The sequence below is a fragment of the Anabrus simplex genome, chromosome 7 (genome assembly GCF_040414725.1).
Source record: "Anabrus simplex isolate iqAnaSimp1 chromosome 7, ASM4041472v1, whole genome shotgun sequence".
In the NCBI taxonomy this organism is placed as follows: Eukaryota; Metazoa; Arthropoda; class Insecta; order Orthoptera; family Tettigoniidae; genus Anabrus; species Anabrus simplex.
Genome location: NC_090271.1, coordinates 340369087 through 340383347, shown reverse-complemented (window position 1 = coordinate 340383347; position 14261 = coordinate 340369087). Strand labels below are relative to the sequence as shown.

The 14261-nt window shown below is 38.9% G+C and overlaps 1 protein-coding gene across 2 annotated transcripts in view; it reads left to right on the top strand.

The window, feature by feature from the left end:
* Positions 1–14034, top strand: part of c12.1 (spliceosome-associated protein CWC15) — an 89620-nt gene extending 75586 nt beyond the window's left edge. For both annotated transcript variants that reach the window (XM_067151818.2, XM_067151817.2), the window contains exon 6: positions 13669–14034. In XM_067151818.2, the coding sequence (XP_067007919.1) occupies positions 13669–13806 (138 nt within the window). In that variant the 3' untranslated portion in view covers positions 13807–14034. The remainder of the gene's footprint in view (positions 1–13668) is intronic.
* Positions 14035–14261: the final 227 nt, after the last annotated feature.

Below are 14261 nucleotides of genomic sequence, written 5' to 3'. Positions count from 1 at the left end.
TACACTTCCTTCAAAAACCAACTGAACAAGTCCTGGGTGTCTTAAGATGTGTCCTATCATTCTATCTCTTCTTCTTGTCCAATTTAGCCAAATTGATCTCCTCTCAGCAATTCGATTCAGTATCTCTTCATTCGTGATATTCGATCTATCCATCTCAAATTCAGCATTCTTCTGTAATGCCACATTTCAAAAGCTTCTATTCTCTTTTTTTCTGAGCTAGTTATCATCCATGTTTCACTTCCGTACAATGCCACGCTCAACACAAAAGTCTTCAAAAACATCTTTCTAATTCCGATATCAATGTTTGAAGTGAACAGATTTCTTTTCTTAAGAAAGCTCTTCCTTCCTTGTGCTAGTCTGCATCTTATGTCCTCCTTACTTCTGCCATCATTAGTTATTTTACTACCCAAGTAACAATATTCAGCTACTTCCTTTAAGACTTAATTTCCTAATCTAATATTTCCTACATCACCTGCCTTCGTTCGACTGCACTCCATTACTTAAGTTTTGGACTTATTTATTTTCATCTTGTACTCCTTACCCAAGACTTCATCCATACCATTCAGCAACTTATCGAGATCTTCTGCAGTCTCAGATAAAATAACAATATCATCGGCAAATCTCAAAGTTTTGATTTCCTCTCCTTGGACTGTGATTCCCTTCCCAAATTTATCTGATTTCCTTTACTGCCTATTCTATGTAAACATTGAAAAGGAGAGGGGACAAACTGCAGCCTTGGCTCACTCCTTTCTGGATTGCTGCTTCTTTTTCAAAGCCCTCGATTCTTATCACTGCAGACTGATTTTTATACAGATTGTAGATAATTCTTCGTTCTCGGTATCTGATCCCTATCATCTTCAGAATCATAAATAGCTTGGTCCAATCAACATTATCGAATGCCTTTTCTAGATCTACAAATGCCATGTACATGGTCTTGTCCTTCTTGATTCGATCTTCTAAGATCAGACGTAAAATCAGGATTGCTTCACGTGTTCCTACGTTTCTTCTGAAGCCAAATTGATCTTCTCCCAACTCAACTTCAACTTGTTTCTCCATTCTTCTGTAAATAATACGTGTTAAAATTTTGCAGGCATGAGATACTAAACTAATGGTGCGGTAGTTTTCACACCTGTTAGCACCGGTTAGGTCACTCACAGCTCTGTCAAACTCTGACCTCAAAATTGGGTCTCCCATTTTATCAGCATCAACAGCCTCTTCATGTTCCAGAACCAAATTATCTACATCTTTACCTTAATACAACTGTTGGATATGTTCCTGCCATCTTTCTGCTTTGTCTTCTTTCCCTAGAAGTGGCTTTCCATCTGAGCTCTTAATATTCATACACCTAAATTTCCTTTCTCCAAAGGTTTCCTTGATTTTCCTGTACGCAGCATCTACCTTTCCCAGGACCATACAGCCTTCGACATCCTTGCACTTCTCCTTCAGCCATTCTTCCTTAGCTACCTTGCACTTTCTATCCACTTCATTCTTTAATCGCCTGTATTCTTTTCTGCCCTCTTCATTTCTAGAATTCTTGTATTTTCATCGTTCATCAATCAGGTCTAGTATCTCCTGAGTTATCCACTGATTCTTAGTTGATCTTTTCTTCCTTCCTAACATTTCTTCAGCAGCCCTACTGACTTCAATTTTCATGACTCTCCACTCTTCCTCTATTGTGTTTCCTTCAGCCTTTTCATTTACCCCTTGTGCCACATGTTCCTTGAAAAAATCCCTCACACTCTTTTCTTTCAACTTGTCTAGATCCCATCTTTTTGCATTCCTTCTTTTCTTCAATTTCTTCAACTTCAGATGTAATTTCATGACCAACAAGTTGTGGTCAGAGTCCACGTCTGCTCCTGGGAAAGTTTTGCAGTCCAACACCTGGTTTCTGAATCTCTGCCTAATCATAATGAAGTCTATTTGATACCTTCCAGTGTCTCTAGGTCTCGTCCACGTACACAGCCGTCGTTTGTGGTGTTTGAACCAAGTATTGGCAAGGACTAAATTATGATCAGTGCAGAATTCAACCAGCCGACTTCCTCTTTCGTTCCTTTGTCCCAATCCAAATTCTCTTACTGTACTACCTTCTCTTCCTTGGCCTACCACTGCATTCCAGTCTCCCATCACAATTAGATTCTCGTCACCTTTTACATATTGTATTAAATCTTCTATCTCCTCATATATTCTTTCGATTTCTTCATCATCCGCTGAACTAGTAGGCATATAGACCTGACTATTGTGATAGGCATTGGTTTGGTGTCTATCTTGGTCGACAATAATTCTTTCACTATGTTGGTCGTAGTAGCTTACCCGCTGCCCTATTTTCTTATTAATTATTAAACCAACTCCTGCATTTCCCCTGTTTTATTTTGTGTTGATAATTCGGTAGTCGCCTGACCAAAAATCTTGTTCTTCCTGCCAACGTACTTCACTTATACCAACTACATCTAACTTTAGCCTATCCATCTCCCTTTTCAGATTCTCTAACACCACAACGATTTAAGCTTCTAACATTCCACGCTCCGACTCGCAGAATGTCAGTATCCATCTTCCCGATGATCGCCCCCTCTCGTGTAGTCCCCACCCGGAGATCCAAACGGGGGACTAGTTGACCTCCGGAATATTTTACCATGGAGGAAGCCATCATCAGTACATCATTCATACAGAGAGAGCTGCATGTCCTCGGGAGGTAGTTACGGCTGTAGTTTCCCGTTGCTTTCAGCCGTGTAGCAGTATCAACACAGCTAAGCCATGTTGAGTATTATTACAAGGCCGTATCAGTCAATCATCCAGACTGCCGCCCTTACAACTTCCAAAAGACTGCTACCCCCCTTTCGATGAACCATTCGTTAGTCTGGTCTTTCAACAGATACCCATCCGATATGGTTCCACCTGCGGCTCGGCTATCTGCATCATTGAGACACGCAAGGCTCCCCACCGCGGCAAGGTCACACGGTTCGCAGAGGAGGCTTTCTTCCATAAGCCCCATTAACTCATTGCGGACCGTGGACGGCGTAAGACGTTTAATGTTCCGTGTGAAGCAATGCTGTTTATATTCGTGCATTCTTACACCTTAATCAGCATTACTGGTTGTAGCAGGAAGTTGGTTGACCATCGCATTGAGTGTGCTCATGTTTATTATCTTAGCTGTTTTAGCGGGAATATCTCAGCACTTCCTCGCGCGTCAAGTCGGTACTTGAGATTCCAATGCAGTGCATGTCGTTCTTACCGAGTGCAGTATAAAACAAAGTTTCTTACGGAAGATTAATTATTAGATATTGTTCACAATGATTATTCTGGTGATGAACTTATTCCTGAAATAGACTCAGATAGTGAAAGTGAGAGTGACGAGGAAATTCCGATTCCCGAATCAGATAGGCCTATAGAGGAAAGCGAAGTGCCTGATACATATCATCCTAGATATTGTCCACCTGTTCCACCATTTACAAGGAATTCAGGTATAAAAGTTCAAATAGAATATAAGCAGGATATTTTGAGTTACGTGAGTGTTTTCATGAATGACGAATTTTATCAGTATGTGCGTGAGCAGACCAATCTATACACGAGTCAAGTGATAAGTGCGGTGCCCCGGTCTTTCACAAAGAAATCGATCATGCAATCGTAGAAACCGATTAGTCCAAAATCCTGATATGAAAATGTACTGGACCTAAGGCCCTGTTTTTCATACTCCGATATTTGCTAATACAATGTTCCGAATACGCTTCCTTCATATTCTTTCATTTCTTCACTTCGGTGACTAATCATTATGCCAAAAATACAGATAGGCTGTATAAAATTAGACGTATTTTGAAACCTGTGACACCAGATATCACATCTGAATATTTACTAGAGGTAAGCACAAAGTATCATTTTTCTAACATTTATAGTTTAGGAGTAATTGTAAATTGTATTAAGTGATGCACGTCAAGAGGGCCGGGCATGAATATGGCTGGTCCAGGCATTCAAGTGTCCCGCTCAGAAACAGGTACTGAACATGTTAATATTGATAGCTCCCCATCGAATTCCATTTCGTTCGTCAAGTTGTTTCCAGGGAGTCCCTTGCCTGTCACATGGGAGTGGGACTCCGTTACTCCCATAGGGCCAAGGCTTGCTTAAAATGTTCTGAGCTCGGTAAATTCATGAAGCAGGATGCTACTCTATTGGCACATAGTCCAAGTGAGGATCTCCCCTCTAACGGGTTAGGAACCACCGGTGGATTGTAAAGTCCTAGCCGTCTGAGCACAAAGAGGGCCATGACTCAGAATATGTCCGAGATGCCCACTCCCATTCCATTGCAACTGGTATCCCGAATCTCAGGACCACTTACTAGGCTACTCAGTCGTTGCCCCTGGTTCGCGAACTAGGATGAGACTCCAGTAACCCACACCATGAACCATCCCTCATTCAAAATTGTGAAGAAATTTTTTTAATGGTTCTGCGATCAGGCTTAAATAAAGCATATTGTGCCTTCTGTGTATGCTGTCATTCCTTTATTTGAGAATCTCAGTTCTACACATCAGAGTGCTTCCCGTCACATTCATGAACTACTAGAGCTAATGACGAACCTGATAAGGCAGCTGCTTTCCAGATTTGTTAAACCAAAAGTGATCAAAAGTTCCCTTTTATTAAGAGTTCCATACCATTCTATTAAGAATCAGTAAGACAATGATTGAGCTAGTCATTGGCGTTGAGACAATGAACTTGGTGAAGAAGCTTAATGATAGAGATAAATCAACATTCTTTTCATCTGTCAGGGGTTACTTCTGCACAGCGTGTGATTAACAAGTTCCCTCTTAATGATGAAGTACTGAAACATACAGATGTTTCAAAAATTGAAGATGCCCAGTTTTCCAGTACAATTCTTTCTATAAAGATTTCCATCATTGCTGCCGAAGGAGGATGCAATGAATGTGCTTCAGAACCAATTTGTAGCTCTTCAGATTGATGACTGTGCTACTGTTGAGAGTGAGAATCTGATAGATGACACCAAATGGACTCGCTTGATGACCATTCATGGAGCTGATGATGTTCCTAAGTATGATAGTATATCCAGGGTAATGCTTTCTGTTCTGACTCTACCGCACAGCAATGCTGAGTGGGAACGTGTGTTCAGCTTGGTGAAAAATAACCAAAATCAGTTTAGGTCCTCAATGTCAGATGAAATTCTGGATTCTATTACTGTTTTAAAAACCAGAAGTACTGGTCCATGTTACTCAAGTAGTTTTCCTCCAGAATTTCTGAAGAAAGGAAAGAAAGCAACTCATCTCCATCTGTCCTCTCCAACCTGTGATGGAAAATAGCCTGCATACTGTGAACTTGACAGAATTTTGTAAATAAATGTACATGTTTAGTTTGATTTTGATGGTGACATTCATATTGTGACCTGCAAGTTTAAAGTGTAGAAAAACACCATTTGTGTACTTTGTGAACTGTTCACAGTGCCAAGTGATAACAGATGAGCCCTCATCAAGATGTTACTTTATGTAATTATTTAATTCGGGGGTGATCGTAACATGTATTAATATTGTTTGTAATCTCCCCCCTTGTTCTTTTTCACTATGTCTCAAAACTTTGCGACGCATGCGCGTGTTGTTAAGAAAAATTCACTTTAGAATCTTTTGGATTTCTCTTTATGAAAGTTGGCAGATATGATATTGTACACATCACTTGCATCATAATTTTTAATGAATTCTGTAAGGTTTTCCCAGTCCTATTGCTGAATTGCCAGGTCAAGTTGTCCTGTCTCACCATGCTTCACGTGCTGCTCAGGCCATGGCGCTTTTTGAAACAAAATAGTAAACCATTACCACCTTACAGTTTTTTTTTTTTTTTTTTTTTGGCTGACAGATATTTTGTTGTGTTGAATAAAATAGAGTAGGAGTCTCTTTTCCTACTCTTATTTTATTCAACACAAGGATTTGTTGTCACTACAGGCTAAATAATGAAAATGCATTTCATGTAAGAGATGTTTCATCCATCCTCTTACGTTCTTCGCTTGCAATGTCTCAAACACTTTGTCTGCTTGTGGTTTCCCCCCCACAAGAATAAAGAATGGTTTGCAATGTTCAGCTGACTAGCAGGAGGTTATTGTTCTTTATAATCACATACTACTTACTTGTCTCTTACACTTAATGTCTGTCGTTCATTTATTCATCGTAGAAGTTTGCATTCGCAGGGCAGACAGCACAGACAGGACTGAAGTTCATAACAAGTCAAGGCGAGCTACTCTCAAGCTCTTTACCCTCACATTGCTTTATCCACGGTTCCAAAACTATTCTCAGAAACAGTCCAGAGTTAAGCTGCAAGGATATTCCCATTATATACCATGATTGTTCTTCCAAAGGATGTGTAGTAAATCCCTTACACTTCGTCACTCGAGATAATGAGTTTCTAACGAGGGGTTTGTAGCATCCAAGCTGTTCACATTCTTGAAGGATTTGATAAGAGCTATGTTTGCAATTGAAGATAAAGTTTCCAGGTTCCAACCGATAATCTTGAATCAACAGTAATATTGGTGATGTATCGAGTACACTTTTGACATTGTACTTCACTTCTCTACCTGTGCTACCAATTGCAGTAGGTGCGGGTGGCATTATAACAAGGTATAGTACACTAAAAGGCAAATATTGCCGCCCTATTCTCTTTTTGTTAATAGCTCATCAGTGCTGCCAACTTGACTGGTTACATATTGAAATCACGTGACATAACCTCATTGTAGGTGTCAGTAATGGGGGTTCACTTACCTAAGTAAATGATCAATCAGGATATTTATAATTAGTCAGTTTTCGAGCTTAATGGGGAATTAAGGAAATAAATACTCTTACGTTCACTCTATTTACTTTATATATTTCTGCCTTTATTTTGATACTAGCTGATGTACCCGTGCTTCGCTACGGGATTCTCAGACTGACCTTGTGGTTTTCCCAACTGAAGTCAACGTAGGTCATTACAAAAACGTCAGTAGGAATGTAGCGATTAAAAGCAATTTTATCATATAAAATACTCGATCAAATGAAAAACCACACATTTTCTCACTTTTAACAAACAGTGCTATGGTGCCGATCTAACAGTCCAAAGTTCCCGAGCTGGGATGACCAGGCTGCAGACAGCCGTGAACGCTCCTCTGCCATTATTCCGTTAAATATGCACACTGCTCATTCCAATCGGTGCTTCAGAGTAGGGACTGAATAGCTCGAATGCTATGATGAACCAGTGTGTTACGTGCCAGTAGTGTCAGAAAATGTATGAAGCAGAGGAATGGCATGCTAAAGAAGAAAGGTATCTGACTCCCCAGCTACTTGCCGCCAATATTCAGGCAGGCTGTTATACTCAGTACAACCGGGCAAGTTTGCCATGTGTTTAGGGGCACGCAGCTGTGAGCTTGCATCCGGGAGATAGTGGATTCGAACCCCACTGTCGGCAGCCCTGAATATGGTATTCCATGGTTTCCCATTTTCACATCAGACAAATGCTGGGGCTATACCTTAACTAAGCCCAAGGCCGCTTCCTCCACACTCCTAGCCTTTTCCTATCCCATCGTCACCATAAGACCTATCTGTTTCGCTCCGACATAAAGCTTTTTTTAAAAAAAAATACTCGGTAGTAGCATTGACCCTATCTATAGGAGATGTGTGGCAACAGAAGACACAAAGCACATCACAACAAACAATGGTCAATGTAATGTTATTGTTGATCAATTTTAGGAACTTTCTATGTTGTAGCCCTTCACGTTTAGTTTTCTTTCGACTCTGCGATATTACGGTGTCTTATAAAATTATTTATAATGTAGACTGTAGTTCCTTATTCTCTGACTTTACATACCAATTTTGATTAAATTTTGTTTATGTTTTGTCGTGACTTGGCGCTGATATGGACATAGTAACAAAAATCGAAATTCGTTAATATCTCTGTGATAACGGTACGGTAACAATCTATAATACATAAATGATCGGATATTTAATACTATATAACTTTAGTTATGTAGCATTATCGATACGACCACTAATATAAATATTTGAGAATTAAATGTTAGGCCATCCCCTATTCACTCAGCGTGAATATAATTATTTATGGCCTAGATTGTAGGGACTTATTCCCCGATTTTGTGTACCGATTTTCATTAAATTGTCTTCTGCTGTTTTCTCGTAATGTGTGTACATACATAAAAACAGACAGAAATTACGGAAAATTAAAAAGAGCATTTTCTTGTTACTGTGGACACGACTGATACAGAAATACCATCCTTTTAAAATTCTGAGCAGTGTACAGACAAAACTCTTATTTTATATACATAGGTATGCATTACTATACACCAAACCCGATGGCACTACAGACCGCTGCTCAGCCCGAAGGCTTGCAGATTATGAGGTGTCGTGTGATCAGAACAACGAATCCTCTCGGCCATTATTCTTGGCTTTCTAGACCGGGGCCGCTATCTCACTGTCAGATAGCTCCTCAATTCTCATCACATAGGCTTAGTGGACCTCGAACCAGCCCTCAGGCGCAGGTAAAAATCCCTGACCTGCCAGGAATCGAACCGGAGCCTCCGGGCGAGAGGCAGGCACGCTTCCCCTACACCACGGGGTTGGCACGTAATAATACACACAAGCAAATATATTACATGTACATACGCTGTAAGTCAATGAGAATACACAAATCGTACGAAAGTCGTGACAAGACAAGGTTGGGTAACTTCCGTTTGTACTGAGCTGATGTTGCTTTCCTTTTCAGAGGAATTTCTACTTCCTAGACATTCTAATCGAATTCTATACGTAAGTATTGGACAAAATAAGGCCATTATTTACCCTCTCGTCCACGCATTTTTAGTTTGAAGTGAAAGAAAATTATTGTCTTCATATTTTATTCACTGGAAGGTTACAAAATACAATCACATTAAAGAAAAAGAAATAATAGTTCATTTTCTTTGAAAATTATACGGACCTCATATGAGGCCTATGTGTACACACCACAACAAAACTGAACTGAGGAATACTTTTCTCGGGAGATACTGTGCACTGGATGTCAGTTTTACACGCACGTTTTACCAAACCAAATGTTGCATTAAGGACATTAAGAAGTGGCTGTTGTTGTTATTTCCTGCTATGGATTTCCTCAAAACACTGTGGACAAAGGGCATCTTGGCAGCGAAGGCATACATACTTGGTTTTCCTTGAACAACCGTGAAGGTGACACTTCTATCCTTTCTCACCTTATTGGTAGCCTTCACTTTCAACCATTTTGTGGTTGCTGGTGGCGTCTGTGAAGCGGGTCTTCCTTTCTTGGGTTGATGATTGCTTCCCATGTAAATGAGAAAAGTAGCTACTGAGGACTTGAATTCTAACAGATCCAGCTTCCCACAATCTGGGTTCATCCTCCAGAGGATCCAACAGTTTACAATGGTTGCATTCAATAGATAATGGAATACTCTGAAATACCCCCTTTTGTGCCTTATGGTGTGCTGATAAAGGCCTATGAGAGAGTCCATTAGATGTATGCCGCCCATGTGGAAATTGTAAATGTTGATAGAATATGGTAGTGGAATTTCAATTATTGCGCGCAGTTTTCAACACCATCTCTTAGCAACACCTACAGGTTCTGCTCCAGCAGATGTAGATGCTACGTGTACAAATGAATATTCATACCAGCAGGTTATTGTGATGTTGGACTGCGACGTAACCGAGTACAACCCTCTCGGTTCCTTCTTCATGGTTTTCACAGACCGCAGCTAGAGATCAGTACCACAAAGCCTGTTAGCTCTGATAACCCTGGAAGCATAGATTTCTCTAGAAGATAATCGACATAAACAGAACTTCATGTCTTCACACAGCCTAAGAACAACATCACCAACTGCTCCAAGTTCAGAATGACCTTCAAAGTTTTATTATTTATAAGTTTCAATGTGATAGACAAAGTTATGGATGTATCCTGATGAACTGGTTAAAACCCAAATTTTGAAGCCTCATTTTTAGGGTTTACTCTTCATATATAGTTTCAGCTTTGATCGGCCTTTGAAAGGGACCATTTCATCGGCTGATGAAAATTCTTCTGGCTGGGAAGAACATCTACAGATGTGCTTGAAATGGTCAATCATAGGACGTAAACGCATAAGCCGATCATTGATGTCTGCTGGAATATTCTGATTGTCAATGAAAGTGCAAATACTTTCATATCGCGCAAAAGCGATTGTATGTCATATTGTCAGGTATTACTGACAGGGCGCAGAGTATATTGTGACATTTGTTCTGAAGACTACATTTTCTACAGACGGCCCTGGTTCTTCATCCATTTTGTTCTAAAACGTAGAAATGAGAATATATGAAAAATGTGCCATGAAACATCAGCAGCCTGTCTTGGTTTGCATCAAAAGTTCCACCAATACACTACAATATGGTGTAGTTCTAATTGAAGTTATGACTGTGAATCATAACCTCTCGTACATTTAGACCTCATATGAGGCCCCTATATTATTACACAAAATAATGGTAATAATTTGCATGTACAACAAAAATACTAATACCATTGGAAAGAGCATGCTTCTCTACTATATAAAACATTTTTACTTACCAATTGCACATATTTGTAAAGGACGTATCAATTTCAGTAATGTAGTCTCCGTATGACACACACAAATAACAAGAGCGCCACAACTGCCTACAGCTTCGCAGCTGCAAGGAAGTGCTGTCATCTCATAGATATAGTTGTAAGTAATATCACACCTCACATGAGGTCTAAAGTTAAGAACAGGGTCATAATTTTCCACAAATTCATGACAATATACGGCGCTCTAAAAGAAACATAATTTTGGGACCTCATATGAGGCTTGTGCGTACGAGAGGGTTAATAAAATGCTGCATTCGTCGTTTCCCACCAACTACGTTATTAAATACATTATTCGACCTTGCCACAATTCTCCTTACCTAGTATTACGCAAACTGATTTACAATTCCACAGGAAAAGAAAATACCCACAAATGTAACAGTAGTGATTTTAGCAGTATAGCAGTACAGTTTAATGGTGGTAGATGGAGAAATGGCAAGCCCCACATGTACGTTTACATATTTACACTCCAAAGTGAGGGTGGAACACGGGTGACCACCATCTTGTCAGTACACTTTTATAATTGAAAACCATTTATTCAAACATGTTTCAGGAACATAGTACATTCCCTTCGTCAGTAAACTCCAATGATACAATAAAGCACTTTGTTTTGTTTAGCCCAAAATTTAATTAAGTATTGTACCATAATTCATCATATCAGTGAATAAACAAACGTTAGTGGTATATTAGGAAAATTATCATTACATAAAATTTTAATATTTAGGTGATATTGAATGAGAATACCTAAATAAATTTAAAATCTTCAAGTCTTATATTTTTCTTTTCTTCCATAAATGATTAAATGCTTGTTTATACAACAGATTCTCATCTCTTCTTCTTTCATTCAAACTTGATTCAAAATGATTTTTTTGAGCAAGATAAATTTCTAAACTTTCTAAAACATTAATGAATTTTTCCTTTTTGGGACTCACTCACTCCGTACGCTTCTGAGGGACGTGAAGTTCCCGTGCCGATCTCACAATCCTCTTCCATCCTTTTCGAACTTGAGCCTGCTCTTCCCAGTTATCAGTTTGGAGAGTCTGGCATACGTTGTTGATCTTCTTCCTGGTGCTTCAGGGTCTTTTCCCATTAAGAGATCCCTTGTATAGATCTACTGGTGCTCTGTTATCCTGCATCCTCAGTACATGTCCAGCCCAGCGCAGTCTGTTGGGTTCTATCACACTCATTATAGTGCGTTGTTGAGAGAGGGTGTAAATCTCATAATTAGATCTTTTCTGCCAGCTTGCAGAGAATGTATTAATTCCATGTCATTAGAAATGTCTGTAAATTTACGATTCTTTTCAACCATAAGCTCTCCCATTGCCAAATATCTTCCGTGTTTGACCGCATTAACGTGTTGTTTGTAGCTTATAGCCAAACTTTTCCACACTGTCCTATGTATCACTGTCTACATGTTTGCTACGTCAGTTTGTAAATTCTGGACTTATTAAATATGCATTTATTCTCAATTTTATCTGAATTGAAAATGACTGTACCTTATTAGTATTACTATCAGTTTTGTATGCGATATTGATGTTTCTTTTTCTGAAAATTTTAGCTAGTTGATAAGAGTGCTTATTTCATAAAGTTAGAACTGCAGATTTCTTTTACTCTTGTCAGTCTTTAACTAAAGTTGTTTTTGGTTCATTTTTCACTTTATCATTCTATTAATAAATTTTCTAGAGTATCCGTTGTAACGAGAAATTCAATGGATTATGTTTATTTCTCCATTGAGCCTCCGTGGCTCAGGTGGCAGCACGCTGGCCTCTTACCGCTGGGTTCCGTGGTTTAAATCCTGGTCACTCCATGTGAGATTTGTGCTGGACAAATTTGAGGCAGTTTTCCCTGTTATATTTCATTCCAGCAACACTCTCATTTTGTTTCATCTGTCATTCGTTAATCATTGCCCCAGAGGAATGCGACAGATCTCGGCAGCCGGAACAATTCCTATCCTCGCCGCTAGATTGGGGCTTCATTCATTCCATTCCTGACCCGGTCGAGTGACTGGAAACAGGCTGTGGATTTTCATTTCATATTTATTTCTCCGTTATAATTCTTCTTCGACATAGGTATGTTCATAGCTCTATTAATTAAGCTGTAAAATGTTGCTGTTTTATGTTGTCCTTGATGATTGGACTCATTTGAAAATTAAAATGACCATTATTTCTAGTGATTGTTAAATCCAAATAACTCTTAAGTTCCATCATTCTCAGATTCTATCGTAAAATGCACTTGTTTATCCAAAGTATTTAAATTTCCTAATAATCCATTATGTTTTACCTTTTGTTCATCGCTAATAACAAATATATCATCGACGTATTTTGGGAATCAATCCATCTGTTTTATTATATTCCATGTAATCCATTAGTACCTGAAGCCAGTGAACCCATTGCTAGGCTTTTACATTGTATTTTGTCAGAAATGAAATAGTTATTTTCCGAAGTAAATTCTAGTAATGTTAGAAATTCTTTAATTTCCACCTTTCACAGGTTCTCAGGTCTTTACATGCTACTTTGGCCTCCAGATCATGTCTTGTAAGCATTCCTCACCATATCTGTTCATTTCCTCTGCTATGATATTTACAGCCACTTCATCAATGCATCTAAAACACTAACAAAATCCTAACGTGACCCTGATTATCCAGTAAAAGGAATTTCCCATTCGCAATTTGCAACTCTCCCTACGCCCACTGAACGTTACAGATGTTACATCGACACTTTCCATGTCTTTGAGCAGCAAAAATTCCTGTTGCACATAATCTACGTTGCTTTCTGCGCTATTGGAATCATTAGAAACCTGCTGACACTGTTTTTTTCCTCTCCTTACTGAGCACTTCCAATTTCAGAACAGTAAAGACCCTGTGAAGGCCCTGACATTTTTCTATAGTGGTCCACCGGTACTTTGCCTAACACTATTCACCTTCGTCTTTCTTAATGCAGAAGAGTCAATAACGAGGTACCTGCCTCAAAGTGGATAGTTTCTATTTCCTCTCAACAGAGGACGTAAGGCAAGCACTTATGCTCTCCTTGTTATAAAAGTTCAACAAACTAAAGAAGTTCGCTTTTGTTTCAGGTGAAGAGACGATGGGACGACGATGTGGTGTTCAAAAATTGTGCTCGATCAGAACCTGAAAAGAAAAAGGATCAGTTCATTAATGACTCATTACGTTCAGAATTCCATAGGAAGTTCATGGAGAAATATGTGAAGTAATTTTTGTCATCAATTGCAGTGTGAGAGCAGTGTACAAAAGACTATTTTACACAAAATTCTTCAACATTTTGGAAACATACAAACATGGTGTTGAAGTGTACCTGGTAATGGTTGTATTTCTGTAGGTCATTTTGGATGACCTTTTTTTTATCGCAACCGACTGCTAATTTATTGTATGTCCCATATGTTCAGACAATCGTTGAAGAAATAAATATTCTGTGGAGCTGCCATTATTATGTAACTCGTGCTAGGATGACCTTCTGTATTATGATTACCTAAGTTTGTAGTTTGATATCTTCCACAGTTTTTTCAAATTTGCTTTTTTTTTTTTCATATACTACAAACTACAGTATTTACAATAGACTGAATAAACGGAGCGTAAACGTGAAGTTTGTTCAATACTTATTATAAGTAATATGTATTCCCTAAATTTGTGAATTGGTATTTTTTACAGT